The sequence below is a fragment of the Jaculus jaculus genome, chromosome X (assembly GCF_020740685.1).
Source record: "Jaculus jaculus isolate mJacJac1 chromosome X, mJacJac1.mat.Y.cur, whole genome shotgun sequence".
NCBI lineage: Eukaryota > Metazoa > Chordata > Mammalia > Rodentia > Dipodidae > Jaculus > Jaculus jaculus.
Genome location: NC_059125.1, coordinates 69,319,928 through 69,339,267, shown reverse-complemented (window position 1 = coordinate 69,339,267; position 19,340 = coordinate 69,319,928). Strand labels below are relative to the sequence as shown.

General features: G+C 39.7%; 1 protein-coding gene across 1 annotated transcript in view; it reads right to left on the bottom strand.

Annotated features, from left to right (window-relative positions):
- The window catches only part of Atp7a (ATPase copper transporting alpha), a 167,280-nt gene that overhangs the window by 81,042 nt on the left and 66,898 nt on the right, over positions 1-19,340 (bottom strand). The window contains exon 2 of the mRNA XM_004666975.2: positions 12,998-13,135. Within this exon, the coding sequence (XP_004667032.1) occupies positions 12,998-13,117 (120 nt within the window). The 5' untranslated portion in view covers positions 13,118-13,135. The remainder of the gene's footprint in view (positions 1-12,997; positions 13,136-19,340) is intronic.

The window sequence follows — 19,340 nt, the reverse complement described above, 5'->3', positions numbered from 1 at the left end:
GCAGAGAGGGGAGAATGGGTGCTCCAGGGCCTCCAGCCACTGCAAATGAATTCCAGATGCATGTGCCACCTTGTGCATCTGGCTTATGCGGGTCCTAGAGAATCGAACCAAGATCCTTTGGCATTGCAGGCAAACACCTTAATCACTAAGCCGCCTCTCCAACCTTCTTGCATTTTCTATTTAACAACTAGGCATAAAAGTAAGCAGAGCAGCCGGACATTGTGGTGCATGCCTTTAATCCCAGCACTTGGGAGGCAGAGGTAGTAGGATCACCGCAAGTTCAAGGCCATCCTGAGACTCCATAGTGAATTCCAAGACAGCCTGGGCTAGAGTGACACCCTAACTCAAAAAAAAAAAAAAAAAAAAAGAAGAAGAAGAAAGAAAGAAGGAAAGAGAAGTAAGCAGGGTATGGTGGCATATGCCTTTAATCCCAGCACTCAGGAGGCTGAGGTAGGAGGATCACTATGAGATTAAGGCCAGCCTGAGACTATAGAATAAGTTCCAGGTCAGCCTGGGCAAAAATGACACCCTACCTCAAAAAAAAAGAGGACTGGAGGGATGGCTTAGCAGTTAAGGCACTTGTCTGTGAAGCCTAAGGACACTGGCTCAATTCTCCAGGTCCCTTGTAAGCCAGATGCACATGGTGGCACACACATCTGGAGTTTGTTTGCAGTGGCTAGAGGCCCTGGCACGCCCATTCTCACACTTTCTCTCTCTCTCACTTTCTGTCTCTAGTAAATAAATAAAAACAAAATCTTAAAAAAAAGAAAAAAGAAAAGAAAGCAGGTCTGTGGAAAGGATTATACTAAGTGAGGTAACCCAGGCCCAGAAAGCCAAGTGCCACATGTTCTCTCTCATATGTGGATCCTAGCTACAGATGATTGGGCTTCTGCGTGAGAAGGAAAATACTTAGTAGCAGAGCCCAGTAAGTTATAAAGGAGACATAAAGGGAAGAGAAAGGAAGGGAGGAGGGTACTTAATAGGTTGATATTGTATATATGTAAGTACAATGATTGTGATGGGGAGGTAGTATGAATGAGAATGGAATTTCAAATGAGAAAGTGGGGGGGAGAGAGGGAATTACCATGGGTTATGTTTTTATAATCATGGAAAATGCTAATAAAAATTTTAAAAATAAATAAATAAAAAAGAAAAAGAAAAAAAGAAAGCAGGTCTGGAGAATGGTTAAGCAGTTAAGCATAGGTGTTTGCCTATGAAGCCTAAGGGGTTCAATTCCCCAATACCCACATAAGCCAAAAGTATAAGGTAGCACATGCAAATCTAATTCATCTACAGTATCTGGAGGCCCTGGGGCACACATTCTTTCTCTCTCCTTCTTTCTCTCTCATAAATACATAAATATTTTTTTTCAAAAGTAAGGGGTTTTTCAGGGCAAGAAATATAATATTATGTCATTTTATAAAGAATTTAAAAAACTTAAGTGACTTACCAATTTTCCTGACTTTTTGGTGTTTTATCTACCACCAGGAATACAGTTTCAAACCAGCTCAAAGCCTGTATACTAATAGGGTAATGCTCTGATGTTTTATAGATGACAGAAAATTAAAATGCTGTAAGAGGATACCATGAAATTCCATTAACATTTATCCAGGGGATGGGGCTGTAGTTCTGTGGTAGAGCACATGCTTATCATGTGGGAGGCCATAGGGTCAACCCCAGCACACACACACAAAGCAAAAAATGTTTATCCTAACTGAGCAATCTAAATAAAGGTTACCACTTAAAGCTAGTAAGTCAATTTGTGAGCTACAAAAAGAAAATTCTTAGCACTAAGATAATAGTCTAAAATCAATCTAAAAATTAAAAGTTCAAATGTTAAGCTGAAAGAGATTTTACTCAGTTTTAAAAATTATAATATTGGGGCTGGAGAGATGACTCAGTTGTTAAAGGTACCTGCTTTTAGAGCCTGCCAGCCTGGATTCAACTGCCCAGTAGCCATGTAAAGCCAGATGCACAAAGTGACACATGAACCTAGAGTTCATTTGCAGTGGCAAGAGGCCCTGGAACACCAATATTCTTTTTTTTTTTTTCTCTCTCTCTCTCTCAAATAAATAAATTTTAAAAATTATAACATTGGAGCCACACATAGTAGCTCATATCTATAATTCTAGCACCCATGAGGCTGAGGATCATTGTAAGTTCAAGACCAGCCTGGACTACAGAGTGACTTCCAGGTGAGCCCGGGGAAGAGTGAAACCCTGTCTCAAACACACACACACACACACACACACACACACACACACACACACACTTATAACATTGATCTTCACAAATTAAACTATCTGTAAATTGAGTGCTTTATCAGACTCCCTTTTTAATACATTTTCATTTGCATCAGAATTATGCAGCTAATACAAAATTGTTCATGTAGAACTTAAATATAATAGTATACAAAGGAAATACTGAAAACCCCTCTTCTGTGACGTTGCTCCTTTGCTAAATTTTTACATTGGATTTAATCTTTCTTTGAACCTTGGACTAGAGTTCAAGAAACCTAAGCTTCTCTGAACAACTGGCTGTTTCCATGGATACATAATTTTTTTTTTCCTTTGGGTTTTCCAAGGCAGGGTCTCGCTCTAGCCCAGGCTGACCTGGAATTCACCAGGTAGTCGCAGGGTGACCTAGAACTCACGGCAATCCTCCTACCTCTGCCTCCTGAGTGCTGGGATTAAAGGCGTGCACCACCATACCCGGCGGATACATAATTATTAACTCACAACTTAAAATACTCAAAATACTTGTTTTATTTTAATATTGTTGATAGGAGAGCATCATTTTGAAAAACAGAAGATCCAATGCACTATCGTTTGTGATAGTAAAAGTCAGGAAACCAGAAAAGTCCCAAACAGAAATGCAAATATTAGATGATGTGTCCATATCTTGCTGTGAAACAATATGTAAGATACATTTTCTAAGTGAAAAAAAAAAAAACAAGATGAGAATGATATGTATAATATCCTCCCAGTTTTACATTTTGGGAGAGGAAGATTTTAATCTGTGCACGTGATCCTTTTTAACAACAAAAAAATCAAAAGGAGCAAGGAATATGTCTCTTGACCCACAGGAAGAATTTAGTATCTGCTAGCACCTATGGCATCTTTTTTTGTTGTTGTTGTTTTGTTTTGTTTTTGTTTTTCAAAGCAGGGTCTCACTGTGGTCCAGGCTGACCTGAAATTAACTGTAGTCTCAGGGTGGCCTCGAACTCACAGAGATCCTCCTACCTCTACCTCCCAAGGGCAGGGATTAAAGGCATGTGCCACCACACCTGGCTTATGACATCATTTTAAAATGATAGTCTATATAAATAGAATGGAGGGTAACATTTATATGAGTAAAGAGGAAAACACTCAAAAAGTTAGCATTATAAGTTTCAAGCACAAATAATTAGTTAACAAGGCATTAACCTTTACAGTCATTCAGTACTTATATCTAATTAAATTTGTTTTTACATTCCCACTTTACAAAGGACAAGCAATCTCAGAAAGATCTTCACATTATCTGCCTATGCTATTTTTCTTTTGAACAGACCACTGGGGTGATTAAATTAAGCTTCAAGTTAATCCTTTTAAAGTCTGCAAGCTTAACATTGGTAGGGGAAATAAGAATATTACATACAATGTATTTAAATGCTAAAGCTACAAGGGTAAATAATCATGTTGTACTTATTCCAAATTTAGAGGCTTCCTTTCCATTCATTCTCCTTGAATTCTGGAAATTAGAGCTTTAATCTGTTCCACTGTTGCATTTTCAATAAAGCAACTATACTCAGTTTAGTATCACAATATTATTACTTCATTCCAAACAATAGCAAGAGCTCCTTGAATTAGGCAAAACACTTACCCTAAAATCTGGTTTCTAAAATGACTCACAGGGGCTGTGAATTTAATAAGTACCTCAATGGTAGAGTGCTTGCCTAGCACGTGCAGGGCCTTGGTAGAAGTTTGAAAGCCACTCCTATACTATAAAGCCATTCCTATACCAGGGTTTGATCCCTGACACCAAAAAAAAAAAAAAAAAAAAAAAGGCAAATTGAGTATACAATAGTCTTTTTTTATTCTTTTTTGTTTTCTTCCTTTCTTTTTTTTGAGGTAAGGCCTTACAGCAGTCCAGGCTGACCTGGAACTCACTCTGTAGTCCTAGGATGACCTCAAACTCACAGTAACACTTTAGTCTTAATTGTAATCTCAGAAATTATGATCCATAAAACTTAAATCTTAAAATTTTTTGAAAACTAGCCAGGCATGGTGGTGCATGCCTTTAATCCCAGCACTCAGGAGGCAGAGGTAGGAGGATTGCTGTTTGAGGCCACCCTGAGACTACATAATGAATTCCAGGTCAGCCTGGAATTTTTTCAAAATTCTTTGAAAACTAATCAGTATATGTGTATTGTCATGTTACATTCTGAGTATAAGTTAGGTTTGGACATGGACAATACCTTTTTTCTTTTGATTTTATGAGATCGGGTCCCACTGTAGCCCAGGCTATCCTAGAACTGATTCCATAGTCCCAGCCTGGCCTTGAATATATAGACAGCCTCCTGCCTCTATCTTCCAAGTGCTGGGATTAAAGGCATATACCACCATACATGGATTGGACAATTTTTACACAGTACTTAGAAAGAGGAAATTCCAGGCTTAAGGAGTTAAGGAGCTTACCTGCAAAGCCAAAGACTCAGCTTGGATTCCTCAGTAGCCACATAAAGCCAGATACGCAAGGTGGCATATGCATCTAGACATTTGTTTGTAGTGGCTAGAGGTTCCAATGTACCCATTCTCTCTCTCCCCAACTTTTACTTTCCTATCTGCCTCTCTCTCTCAAATAAATAAATATAAAAAGAGAGGAAAATCCACATTTTGTGACCTCTGAAACAATGAAGTTAGTTTTCCCTCCAGGTATAATGTCGTCTGTTTTTTTTTTTTTTTTTTGGCACATGCCTTTTGTTCTCAATTTTTATTAATATTTTCCATGATTATAAAAAATATCACATGGTAATACCCTCCCTCCCCCAATGTCATCTGTTTTTACAATGTTGGTTTTATCTTTCTGTTTGACAGGGTTGGGACTGAATGCTGCGTTCCTGAGCTACATCCTCTGCCCTAAAATGTTTTGTTTAGAAAAGTTCCTTTCAACATCACAGTTCAACACTACTAAGTTTTTATAGCTGCTGGAAAATTTACAGAAACTACTGAGTTTCCTTCATATATAAGCCATAACATTTCAGGGCACTTCAAGCTTACTTGTACAGCAATTAATATTACATATTCCCCATACTAGGCCTGACACCTTCATGTCATGACCCTGAGTAAATTGGCACAAAGACAGTAGGGGTACTAAGACATTCCTATACCATAATCCCTAGCAAAACCTTCACTATAAAGCTGGGGACATGGCATAGTGGTTAAATATCAGAATTCAGATTCTTAACACACAGAGAGAAAGCCAAATGGGCAGTGGCACATGTGTCTAGAATCCAAATGCGCCTACAGCAATGGGAAGCCAAGTCACAGAATCCAAAACCTTGTAGGCCAGCTAATTTGGCCTTCCCAGAAACAAACAAGAAAGACCTTGCCTCAGACAAGGTAGAAGAATAAGAGAACCAACACCTGAGGTAGTTCGCTGACCTCCACATGTGCAACATGACATGCATGAGCCTACACACACATCACACATGCACATACAAATAACAAAAAAAGAACTGCACTATCTGGGATGGAGAGATGGCTCAACTATTAAAGGTGCTTGTTTGCAAGGCCTGCTGTTCTGGGTTCAGTTCTCCAGTACCCACGTAAAGCCACATGTGCAAAGTAGTGCACACATTTGGAGTTTTTTTGAAGTGGCAAGAGGCCCTGGCAGCTCATATTCACTCTCTCATAAATAAATAAATAAAATATTTTGAAAGGCCAGCATTTATGGTTGGGTGTGATGGTACACGCCTTTAATCCCAGCACTCGGGAGGCAGAGGTAGGAGGATCGCCATGAGTTCGAAGCCACCCTAAGAATATATAGTGAATTACAGGTCAGCCTGAGCTAGAGTGAGACCCTGCCTCAAAAAAACCAAAACATATATATAGAGGGGGGGGACTTCAATATACAAAGAAGTAATCAAGACCTATACAAAGCCAAATAACCTACTAACCCTACCAATGCATATCTCCAACTCAACCTTCTCCTAGATCCCCAAACTGTTCATGACTACTGCAATAAACATCAAACACAAAGGAGATCTCTAACAGAAGAGGTGAAGTAGAAACCAACAGTTGTCTTTAAAACTGAATAAAGTGCTTTAATTTTGCAAATAGTATCAGTAACACATAATATACACACAAAAAAAGTCTAGCATGGGGGCACATACTTGAATACCTGAATCCCAGCCCTTGGGCAGCTGAGGCAAGTTCAAGTCCAAATCCAGCCTGAGATGCAGAGAGAGACTATCTCAGAAAACAAAATAAGTCTTATACTTCTCAGCCTTTTAGCTAAACTCAAGTGTAAAAACTAAACATGCCAGACCTGGTGGAGTATGCCTACAGAAGGATCTGAAGTTCAAAGATAGCTTGGGCTACATATGAAACCATGTCTCAAAGCAAGCAAATAAAAACACATAACCTACTGAACCAAAGAAGGTTAATGCAAAGAAGAGGCTCTGAAACTTAAGCTTTATCAGCTTCCCAATCAATCTGCCTCTGAGCCTAGAAGACATGACACTTAAACACATTTTAAAGGAAATAATAAATAAGAAAGAAAGAAACAAAGAAACAAAGAAAAAAAGAAAAGCCACAAATATACTCTAATTCACAAAAGCTTTAACAAGAGGACAGGCAGACCTGGGCAAGGCAGATGTGGGTTTCTTTTTATGTTTAACAACCGAATTACCAATGTGCTCTGGAAAGTATGGCCTTGTGTATCCATCACTAGGATGTACATAAATCACTGTTGGTAACTCAAAGTACCTTCACATTATGTCACTGCTAGTCTTTCTGTACAATTTAAGCAAGATTTAATTGCATTTGACTGACTTTAAACAGACCTTATTAAACAATGATGACTTCTGAAAATCTGCAGTGGAAAGAGCAGTCTCATATCTGAATGGGGTGCCAGCAGGCTGTTTCAGGAAACAGTAATGTACTTGAAAATATCAACATCCTAGCTGGAGCTCAGGCAATGCCTGGGTGGATAAAGTGTTTGCCATCCAAGCATGAAGACCTGAGCTCAGAGGACCCCAGCACCCACATAGATGCTGGGTGGGTATGCTGGTCTACCTGTAGTCCCAGCATATGGGAGGCAGAAACAGGGACTCCCTGGGGAAAGTTGGCTAGCTAGACTAGCTGAATCTGCAAACCTTGTGGACCTTTCTTCAGGAAATAAAGTAGAGAGCGATTGAGGAGGCCCTCCAACACCAACTTCTGGCCTCCACATGTCCATACACATATGCCCTCACACACATGCACACCACACACATATACATATGCAAAGAAAAATCTGCTGCAAGTTGTGTCATATGCCTGTAATCCAGCACTTGGAAGGTAGGAGTAGGAGGAGGTTCAAGGTCATTCTCAGCTACATAATGAGTTTGAGGCTAACCTAGGATGCATTAGATCATGTTTCAAAAATAAAAATAAAACAGCCCTATATTTTATGTAAGGATGTGTTAACAGAAACAAAGATTCACTCAACATAGTTTATTAGGCAGAGAGCTGAGAGTTTTAAAAAATATGTAAGTAATCAATGGACAGCAAATCATTGGACAGCAAGTACTTAAATAACTTGCATAAAGATTATTTGAACTAGCTTCTAGGTGATTAAAATAGCTTTCCTGCATCTACCACAGATACAACTATATAATTAGTTGTATAAAGCTTCTATTCTGGACTCTAGAACTAGCCCTACCTTCATCAAGTAGAGGTTCAATTAGCTTCATTTAAGGGTAAAGAACAGGTGTCACACTTATTACTCATAGAAATTATCTAAAAACTTTAGACTAAAGATGCAGAGCTACTTTTGTTATTCTATGGTCTAATCAAGAAACCACAAAATATTTATCTAATTTTTGTCTAAGCATGATTAGTAAAATACTACATAATATCTTATAAATTTGGGTAATTTTAAAGAGAAACTCATTTAGGAAAACCTGTCGCATAGTAAATAAGTGAAGTCATTACCTATCATTTCTAGGTTTTTCAGTTTGGCTCATCCAAAAGAAAATTAAAGAGAGCATCCATACCAGCTTTGGGGGGGACAAGAAACAATGAAGAATCCCTAATTGGAGTCAGGCCATGGTAGAAGGTGAGTCAAAAGAAAATATAGGACTGGAAATAATGGGTTAGCAATTAAGGTGCTTGCCAGAGAAGCCTAGGGACCCAGGTCCAATTGCCCAGTACCCACATAAACCAGATGCACAAAGTGGTGCATGCATCTGGAGTTGCAGTGACTAGAGGACCTGGCATGTCCATTTGCTCTCTCCATGCCCCCCTCTCTCTCTAATAAATAGATAAATAAAATACATAATTTTTTTTAAAAACAAAATCTAATTTGGAGTATGTGAAAAGGAAAAATGCCTAAGTATTCACATGGGCACGTCTGGGACAGATAATTTAGGAAAATACGCACTACATGTCATACACAGGCTTCTGTGTAAGAAACACACTTCTTTCATTCAAGCAAGCACCTTTAACTACTGAGCTGTCTCCCCAGCCCCTTCCTTCATTCAACTAATAAAACTGACCTACAGTTTATTTTGTCCGTTCTAGTCAAGATGAGTATGGAGGCTGGAGAGATGGCTTAGAAGCCTAAAGACCCATGATTATCCAGATCCCACATAAGCCAGACACACAAGGTGATGCAAGCATGCAAAGACACACAAGGTGGCACACACATCTGGAGTTTGATTGCAGTGGCTGGAACCCCTAGCTTACCAATTCTATCTCTCTCTCTCTCACTTTTTCTCTCATAAAAATAAACAAAAAGATGAATATGGAACTCAGACATGGAAAAAATTACCTATAGGTTCAGATATAGGGAAGAAGAACGACCCACACATTAGCACACTTCACATAACTCATGAATTAAAGAAATGTATCAAACTTCATAAAAAATCATGATGTGCCAATTAATGTTCCGCATTAATAACAAGACAAACTGAAACTAATCTTTTCAAGAGTATATGAGAAGAGGCATAGAAATGAATACTGTATAGACAGCTTCTCTTTTGAGATGGCAGTGACCAATGGAATGACTCAAAAATCACCATAGTACTGAGAAGAAATGACAGGGACTGTTCAGCACTAAGAAATCTCCATCACACCTTCTAAGGCTCAGAGTCTATTACAGAAGAAATAGTGTAAGAATGTAAGAGCCAAAGGAAGGGTAGGACTACTTACAACGTACTCTCCCAGAAACAAAATGGCCTGGATATCCATGACCTCACAGTGCCTGACACTACCTACACAAGACCTTCATAATAGAAGGAAAAAATGATGATATAGAACCGAGCATGGTGGTGCACACCTTTAATCCCAGCACTTGGGAGGCAGAGGTAGGAGGATCACTGTGAGTCCGAAGCCACCTTGAGACTCCATAGTGAATTCCAGGTCAGCCTGGGCTACAGCAAGACCCTACCTTGGAAAACCAAAAAAAAAAAAAATAAATAATAATAATAATAATAATGATGATATTAAAATAGGAGACTAATTGGAAAGGAAAAGCAATTCAATGAAGGATGGATTTGAGAGGGGGAGAAAATCATCATGGTTTATTGTCTATATTTATGGAAACTGTCAATAAAAAATATTTCTTCAAAAAAGAATACCAGGGCTGGAGAGATGGCTTAGCAGTTAAGGCACTTGCCTATGAAGCCCAAGGACTCGTGTTTGACTCTCCAGGTCCCAAGTAAGCCAGATACACAATGTGACACAAGTGCGCAAGGTGGCACAAGTGTCTGGAATTTGATTACAATGGCTGGAGGCCCTGGTGTGCCAATTCTCTTCCTCTCTCTCTCTCTTTTGTAATAATAACTTTGTATAATAATAAATAACTAAATAGATTTCATATAATATGCCAGGCATGGTGGCACACACCTTTAATCCAAGACTCGGAAAACAGAGGTAGGAGGATCACCATGAGTTCAAGGCTAGCCTGAGAATACGTAGTGAATTCCAGGTCAGCCTGAGTTACAGTGAAACCCTATCTTGAAAAAAAAGAAACAAAAACAAAAATAGATTTTGTATAATACATACCGTTCAGATAAGAAAGTATAAATTCTGTTTTTCACTGAATAGCCAAAACCATTTTGAAATCTCTGAAGATTACATCATTGTAATTACTGTCCAGATAGAGCAGAGCACCAATCGGTAGCCAATCTATGGACCCACAGATGTTCTAGTTCTACTGTAATGATTAATCCAGTTAAAATATAACAAGCTGCTAGGTGTGGTCATGCATTCCTGTAATCCTAGCATTTGGGAGACAGAGTTGTAGAAGGATTGCTATGAATTACAGGTCAGCATGGGCTAGAGTGAGTTCCTACTCTGAAAAGAAAAATAACAAGCTTATGTTTAAAGGAATTCAATTAATCCCTAATTTTATATTTTGTTTTAAATTTGGTGTCCTTTTGGACAAAGCTGTTTTCAAAATATTAACATCTAGGCCCGGAGAGATGGCTTAGTGGTTAAGGCACTTGCCTGTGAAGCCTGAGGACTCATTTTGACTCTCCAGGTCCCAAGTAAGCCAGACATACACAGTGTCATAAATGTGCAAGGTCGCACATGAGCACAAATTGGCATGCGTGTCTAGAGTTCTATTACTATGGCTGGAGGCCCTGACATACCAATATTCTCTCACTCTCTCATTAAAAATATTTTAAAATTCAAAACAATATTAACATCTAGAAGCTCACACCTATAATCTAAGCACTTGGGATGCTGAAGCAGGAGGAATGCCACAAGTTTGAGGCTAGTTTAGGCTACAGCATGTGCCACAATGTAAGACCATATCTCAAAAACATTTGCTAAAGTCATGCATGGTGGCACATGTGTTTAATCCCAGCACTTGGGAGGCAAAGATAGGAAGATTGCTGTGAGTTCAAGGCCACCCTGAGACTGCATAATGAATTCCAAGTCGGCCTGGGCTAGTGTGAGACCCTACCTCAAAAAGTAAAAAAAAAATGAAATTGCTGAGTAGTATGTCTAAAACATATTATTTGTGTGTAGAACTCAACTGGTCACAGGAAAACTATTCTGGGATTGAAGCATGTTGATTAAATTTCAAAATGGCATTTGCTTCCTTCCAGCACTGTAATGAACTGTGATTAAAAGCAAGGTTATAGAAACCCTCTACTAAATAGAATTATCAATATAAAATTGTTTCCAAGATGGCAAAAGCTTAAATATTAAAATGATGGGTAAATTACACAAATGAGAATATAACTCAGTAAAAATGACACATCCTGAAATTGACTTATTAAGCCCTGGCAGTGAAATAAGCATGTCTAAGACTAAGCAATTAATAGCCTGATACTAGAGAAAACCCCTTCATATTTTAGTGCTATTATAGTAGGAATCCTTATATTCTTTTTTTTAAATTTTTTTTTGTTCATTTTTTTTATTTATTTATCTGAGAGTGACAGACACAGAGAGAAAGACAGGTAGAGGGAGAGAGAGAGAATGGGCGTGCCAGGGCTTCCAGCCTCTGCAAACGAACTCCAGACGTGTGCGCCCCCTTGTGCATCTGGCTAACGTGGGACCTGGGGAACCGAGCCTCGAACCGGGGTCCTTAGGCTTCACAGGCAAGCGTTTAACCGCTAAGCCATCTCTCCAGCCCCTTATATTCTTTTTGAACCATGGTCTTGTTATGCAGCCTAGTTTGGCCTAGGACTTACATTACCCAGACAACAATCCTACCACCATTCCAGAGTGCTGAGATTACAAGTACGCCTCCACACCCAATAGAATCCTTATATGCTTGACAAGGCGTATTGTTAGTTTCTTTGGAACTTTATATAAAATTTGGAGAAAAATAGGGGATAAAGGTATAGAATCAAAACAGGAAAGAGTACTGAAATGAGCTACACTATGATCAGTACTGAGAACCTTAAAGCAGGACAAGACATAAAAATAAGGATCCAGCTGGGTGTGATGACCCACACCTTTAATTCTAGAACCCAGGAGGCAGAGGTAAGAGGATAGCTGTGAGTTCAATGCCAGCCTGAGAAAACATATTGAATTCCAGGTCAGCCTGGGCTAGAGGGAGACCCTATCACAAAAAAAGGCTTAGAAGCAGCTATGCTGGTACATACATGTAAGCCCAGTACTTGGGACACGAAGGCAGGAAGATCATTGTAAACTGCAGACCATCTAGGGCTAGGGAGAGAGCTTGTCTCAAAATGTAAAAAGAAGCCAGGTGTGGGGGCGCTTGCCTTTAATCCCAGCATTAGGGACGCAGAGGTAGGAGGATCTCTGTGCGTTTGAAGCCACCCTGAGACTACATAGTAAAATTCCAGGGCAGCCTGGGCTAGAGAGCAAGACCCTAACTCAAAAAAAGAAAAAAAAAAATTACAAAAAGCAAAGCAAATAGCCAAACCAAAAAAAAAAAAAAAGGCTTAGAAATGGCAACTGGCACGGAGACATACTAGTAATTACAGTAGTCAGGGACCGCAACCTTGACATATACAATGTGCAAGATGGTTAACACCACCACCAATGTGAAGTATTGGCAAACACCTTACCAAATTTACCTGAGGAGAACATCAAGCAAATGAATGACAAGGACCTTCCTAGGTGCTGTTAATAGGGAGGTTTCTTGTACTAGTCTCTTCACATTTGTGGACATTTGACATGTTTCGTTAAGGTAAGTATTCTTTAGCCAGGTGTGGTGGCATACTCACAGCATTTGAGAGATGGAGGTTAACAGGATCAAACCCAAGGACAGCCTAACAGAAATCTAGCTGATGTCATTTGACTTGACTAATTCCCAAAGAGTAACTTACTTTAATGTGATGCACACCATTCACTTTCCCAAGTTGCTGTTCAATGGTCCGGACACAGGAAATGCATGTCATTCCCTCAACAGAGATGGTAACAGAATTCACACCCATACTTGGATCCATTTTTGTTTATTTACATTCCTGTTAGAAACAATAAAGTCATTAATTTACACATGGAAATAATCTGTTCAACTTTACCCCTCCTCCCTAATTGAAAATCTGCTAATAACTAAATATGGGCAGCTTTCTTTTACACTTGCTTGAAGAGAAAATTTTACTCATATTTGATGATGTAAAGGAAACATGTTTATATTGTAAAGCTAACTAAAAGCAAAAACACACAATACTCAAGTAATAAATGTAACTAACTAGCCTTTATAAAATGCTTTCCTGATTAGTATACATTTTTCTTTTTATTTATTTCATTAGACAGAGAGTGAAAGAGGCAGAAAGAGAGAAAAAGAGAAATGGGCACGCCAGGGCCTTCAGCCACTGCAAACAAACTCCAGACACATGTGCCACCTTGTGCACCTGGCATATGTGGGTCCTGGGGAATTGAATCTAGGTCCTTTGGCTTTGCAGGCAAGTGCCTTAGCCACTAAGCCATCTCTCCAGCCCTGATTACTATGCATTTTTCCATACTTGATCTCATTTAATACTGGATGTCAGCAGAATGCCTCCAAATCCTTATAATAGCCAACAAGGTCGGACATGATTTTTCATGCCTAACCAATCATATTGACCTCTTTGATATACTATCCTGCCACTCACCAAACTTTTCTGGGCCGGTCACACTGGTCGCCAGACTATTCCTTGTCCCAGAAGACTCTCATTCATGGCCTTTGCTTTAGCTATTCTCTTGGCTTGGAAACTTTGCCTCCCAGGTATCTGTTTGACTAACTACCTGATCTCCTTCAAGTCTTTAACCTTTGTAATGAAGTTCATGTTGACCACCTTATTTAAAACTACAACCTATGGACTTTTCACAAACACATACCCAGGTTCCCCTTACCTCTACTTTATTTTTTTCCTAGAGTTCTCCAACTATTAGCATATACTATAATTTGCTTATTATTTCTACTTTTTGCTTATTCTGTCCTCTTATGATGGTTTTAAAATATATTCACAGGTGATGGAGAGATTTCTCAGTGGTTAAAGGCACTCGTTTGCAAAACCTGATGGATCAGGTTTGATTCTCAAGTACCCATATCAATGATGAATGTATTAGCACTTCATTCTTTTTATGTTCTTGATATAATACATATAAAAGATTTTAATTTTATTAACTCCAATTTCTATATTTTTATTTTTATTTATTTTTATTTTTATTTGAGAGAGAGTAAAAGAGGCAGGTATAAAGAATGGACATGCTAGGGCCTCTAGCCACTGCAAAGAAACTCTAGACATATGTGCTACCTTGTGCATCTGTCCTATATGGGTCCTGGGGAATCAAACCTGGGTCCTTTGACTTTGCAGGCAAGTGCCTTAACTGCTATGCCATTTGTCCAGCCCCAATTTGTACATTTTTAAGTAAAATTTTATTTATTTATTTATTTGTGAGAAGAGAGAGAATGGGCACACCAGGAACTCCTGCCACTGCAGACAATCTCCAGATGCATGTGTCACTTTGTTAATCTGGCTTTACATGGGAACTGGGGAATTGAACTCAAGCCATCAGGCTTTGCAAGCACATGCCTTTAACCACTGAGCAATCTCTCCAGCCTGAATTTGTACATTATTTTTTGGTGTGCTGGGGTCAAAACCAGAGCCTGCACATGCTGAGTAAGTACCCTAACACTGAACTCTTGACCTTCCCTCATAAGCCCTCAGCTACACTCTTTTACATGTGGATATCTCCCCCAGAACCATTTTAAAAACAGTTTTGGTACTGGGCACGGTGGCACCCACCTTTAATCCCAGCACTTGGGAGACAGAGGAAGGAGGATCACCATGAGTTCAAGGCTACCCTTAGACTAAATAGTGAATTCCACGTCAGCGTGGACTAGAGTGAAGCCCTACCTCCAAAAACAAACAAACAAAAAAAGAAACAGTTTTGTTGAGACATATTTCATACATTATATAACTGACACATTTAAAATGAAAAGTTTGGGCTGGAGAGATGGCTAAATAGTTAAGGCACTTACCTGCAAAGCCAAAGGACCCAGGTTTGATTCCCCAGGACCCAAGTAAGCCAGATGTACAAGGTAACACATCCATGTGGAGTTTGTTTGCAGCAGCTGAAGGTCGTGGCATCCCCATTCTCTCTCTCTATCTGCCTCTTTCTCTCTCTCCCAAATAAATAAATTAAAAAATAAAATGCATACATGTACAATCACTACAGACATTTTTAGACCATTGTTATCACCTCAAAATGAACTCCTATACCCTTTGCTACTTCTCATTAATATCTAAGCCTGTTATCCTCAGTTTTAGATGACCACTAATCTTTTTTCTCTATATACAGAATTACTCTTCTAGATTTTTCATATTACTGATATCATATAATATGTGTAGCATCTTATGACATGCTTCTTCCAGTTAGCATGTTTTCAATATTCATCCATGTTGTTGCACACATCTGCACACCATTCCTTTTACAGCTGAATAATATATAATGATGCTATAAACATCCATATGAAATTTTGTGTTTTCACTTCCCTTGGATAATACTTACAAACAGACTTGTGTCATATTATAACTATGTTTGAGGAACTGCCAAGGTATTTTCCAAAGCAGCTGCAACATTTTACATTCTCACCAACAGTGTATGAGGATTACAATTTACCTCCACAGAAGCAATGGTTATTATTGACTTCTTTTCCAGTGTGTGTGGGGGGAGGGGGTGTTGTTTGCTTGCTTGTTTGTTTTTGTTTTGAAACAAGGTCCCTTTATGTAGCCCAGAATAGCTTTCAACTTGTGATCCTCATATCTCAGCCAGGAGTTGGGATTATAGCTAAGAGCAACCATATCTTAGTTCTAACTTTTTGTTTGTTTGTTTGTTTGTTTGTTTTTCTGACCAGAAATTCATAATGTAGTCTCAGGATGGCCTCAAACTCACAGCAATCCTCCTACCTCTGTCTCCAGTGTACTAGGATTAAAGGCATGTGCCACCATGCCTGGCTCTAACTTTAAAAAATATTTTCAGCTGGGCAGGTTGGCACAAGCCTTTAATCCCAGCACTCGGGAGGCAGAGGTAGATCGTCAAAAATTCGAGGCCACCTGAGACTCCATAGTGAATTCCAGGTCAGCCTGGGCTAGAGTGAGACCCTACCTCAAACAAATAATTTTTTTTCATTTATTTATTTCCAAGCAGAGAGAGACAGAATGGGCATGGCAGGCCCTCTAGCTACTGCAAATGAACTCTAGATGTATGTGCTATTTTGTGCATATGCCTCTACATGGGAACTGGGGGACTGAACTAGGGTCCTTAGGTTTCACAGGCAAGTGCCTTAACAACTGAGCAATCTCTCCATCCCCTAACCACATTTTTTATTCATTTTTGAGAGGGGGAACAGAGAAAGTGTGCAAGACAGAATGGGCACACCAGGGCCTTCAGCTGCTGCAAAAGAACTCCAGACACGTACGCTCCCTTGTGTGCATATGTGACATTGCATGCTTGTATCACTGTGTGTCTGGCTATGTGTGACCTAGAGATTCAAATGTAAGTTCTTAGGCTTCACAGGCAAACATCTTAACTGCTAAGCCATCTCTCCACCCCCCTAACCACATTTTTGATCTATGATTTGCTTGAATCTATGGACATGGAAGACTCACACATGGATAGCTCATTGCAGTTTCATTATAACTTATGTCCCAGGCTAGAGAGATGGCTTAGTGGGTATGGTGTTTGCAGGTAAAGCCAAAGGACCCAAGTTTAATTCCCCAGTACCCACATAAAGCTAGATGCACAAGGTGGCATATGTGTCTGGAGTTTGCTTGCAGTGGCCAGAGGTCCTGGCCCACCCATTATCTCTATCTGCCTCTTTCCCTCTCTCTCTTTATGTGTACCTCACAAATAAATAAATAAAAATTAAATTAAAAAATAAAATATTAAAATATGTTCCACATCAAACTATTGGAGTATCTGTCAGGTTTACTGAGGAACTAAAAGAGACTAGGTAAGTAGAAAGGCCCTGTGGTAGTTAATCTTGACTGTCAACTTGACAGGATTTAGAAACACCTGGGAGACACACTTCTGGGTACGGCAGTGAGAGTGTTTCCAGACAGGTTTAACTTAGAGGGCAAGATAGACCCTGAATGTGATCACACTGGCTAGGGTCTAAGACTGAATAAAAAGGAGAAGGGGAGAGTGGAAGGGGAGAGAGGGAGGAGAGAGAGAGTTGAGCACCAGCAGTCATCTCTCTGCTTTCTGACTATAGACACAATGTGGCCAGCTGTTTTACGTTCCTGGTGCCATGCTTTCAACATGAACTGTGAACCAAAATAAATCTTTCCTCAAGCTGCTTCCTGACAGGTTTTTTTTTTTCTTTTTTTTTTAGTTTTTCAAGGTAGGGTCTCACTCTGGCCCAGGATGACCTGGAATTCATTATGTAGTTTCAGGGTGGTCTTGAACTCAAGGTGATCCTCCTACCTCTGCCTCCTGAGTGCTGGGATTAAAGGCATGCACCATCACACCTGGCCCGTGCCAGGTATTTGTTCATAGCAATGAGAAAAATAACTAATATAGGCCTTTTAAAGTAATTGAATAATTCGTCTGGGAAGTACATATCAGGAAGACCAGAATGTCTGAACATGAATGAACGTTTCATCAATCTCGCTGCTTTTCTCATCACATTCTAATTTAAGCATGGCAAATCAACTACGGGTACATATATATATTTCCTTCTGCTTTCATAATTTAGATGCTATAGTTTTTAAAATTCATGTGCATGTATGTGTATGTATATATAATTCATGTATACACACACACACACATACACACACATATATACATATATATAATTTTGTTTTTCGAGGTAGGGTCTCACTCTAGCTCAGGCTGAGCTGGAATTCACTATGGAATCTCAGGTTAGCCTCGAACTCACAGAGATCCTCCTACCTCTGCCTCCCAAGTGCTGGGATTAAAGGTGTGTACCACCACACCCAGCTTTATTATATATTTATTTGAGAGAAAGAGAGAGAGAGAATGGACACACCAGGACTTCTAGCCATTATTGAAAAGCTCTAGACACATGCACCACCTTGTGCATTTGGCTTACGTGGGTAGTGGGGAATTGAATCTGGATCCTTAGACTACACAGGCAAATTGCCTTAACTACTAAATCATATCTCTAGCCCAGCTGCTTTGTTTTCTGAAAACTATACTTAAGATGGACATGGTGTACTGCTGAAGACACCTTATGTGGTTGACACGTAAAATGGAATGGCATGGCTGGAAGCTGGAAGTGAGTCAGTCCCCAGTCAGCATGTCTAGTGCCAGAAGGTGACTGGGGGAAAATGGTCTAACCTACTTAGCAGAAAATAACCTGTCATGATGCTCACACAAGTGCAATAGTGGCACACAGACATGGTGGGAGACCAACTGCTCTTGATTCGGCTAACTGATCCCCTCAGTGGTACGGGACCCATAGCTGGAGCTGGGAAACAAGTCAGAACCATACCCAAACATAAGCCCACTCTCCAATATCAAGCTACCATCAATCATGGGCTACAAGAGGGCCTACACCTATTAAATTCTCTATTAAAAAAGTAAGGGTTATCTCAATTTTACGGGTGCTAACTTACTCTCCGTTGGAGTATCTGCTTCTCTTTTTCAGATAGATGAAGATCCTAAGGAGAGAGCCATCCCATCATACCTCAAAAGACCCCGGCTGAAACTAAGACCAATTGGCAAAACAAGCAAGGGTGCTGTTTTCTTGGTGAACCAGATACCAACACAAAGGGGAAGGAGACCAACGCAGAGAAAAATCAACTCCTACCAAATCAGAGATCCATAGCGCCAGAGGCCCCCAACACCTCATCACTGAAGCAGACCAAAAATGAACCCAACATGGCTCAGGGAAATTTTGCGGAAGAGGGGGCGGAAAGAATGTCAGAGCCACATGTTGGGTCATGATATGCAGATACATTTATCCTACCCATAACTGTGGGCTAACTCCAGAATGGATGACCCATATACCTCAACAAGGAGGGGCCAAGGGGAGGGGGTAGGTAATGTATGAGCCTAATAATGGTACCAAACTGTATTCACTCAGTACAAAACTAGTTACTAAAAAATAAAAATAAAAAGTGGGCATGGTGGTGCATGCCTTTAATCCCAGCACTCGGGAGGCAGAAGTAGGAGGATTGCTATGAATGAGTTCAAGGCCACCCTGAGACTCCATTG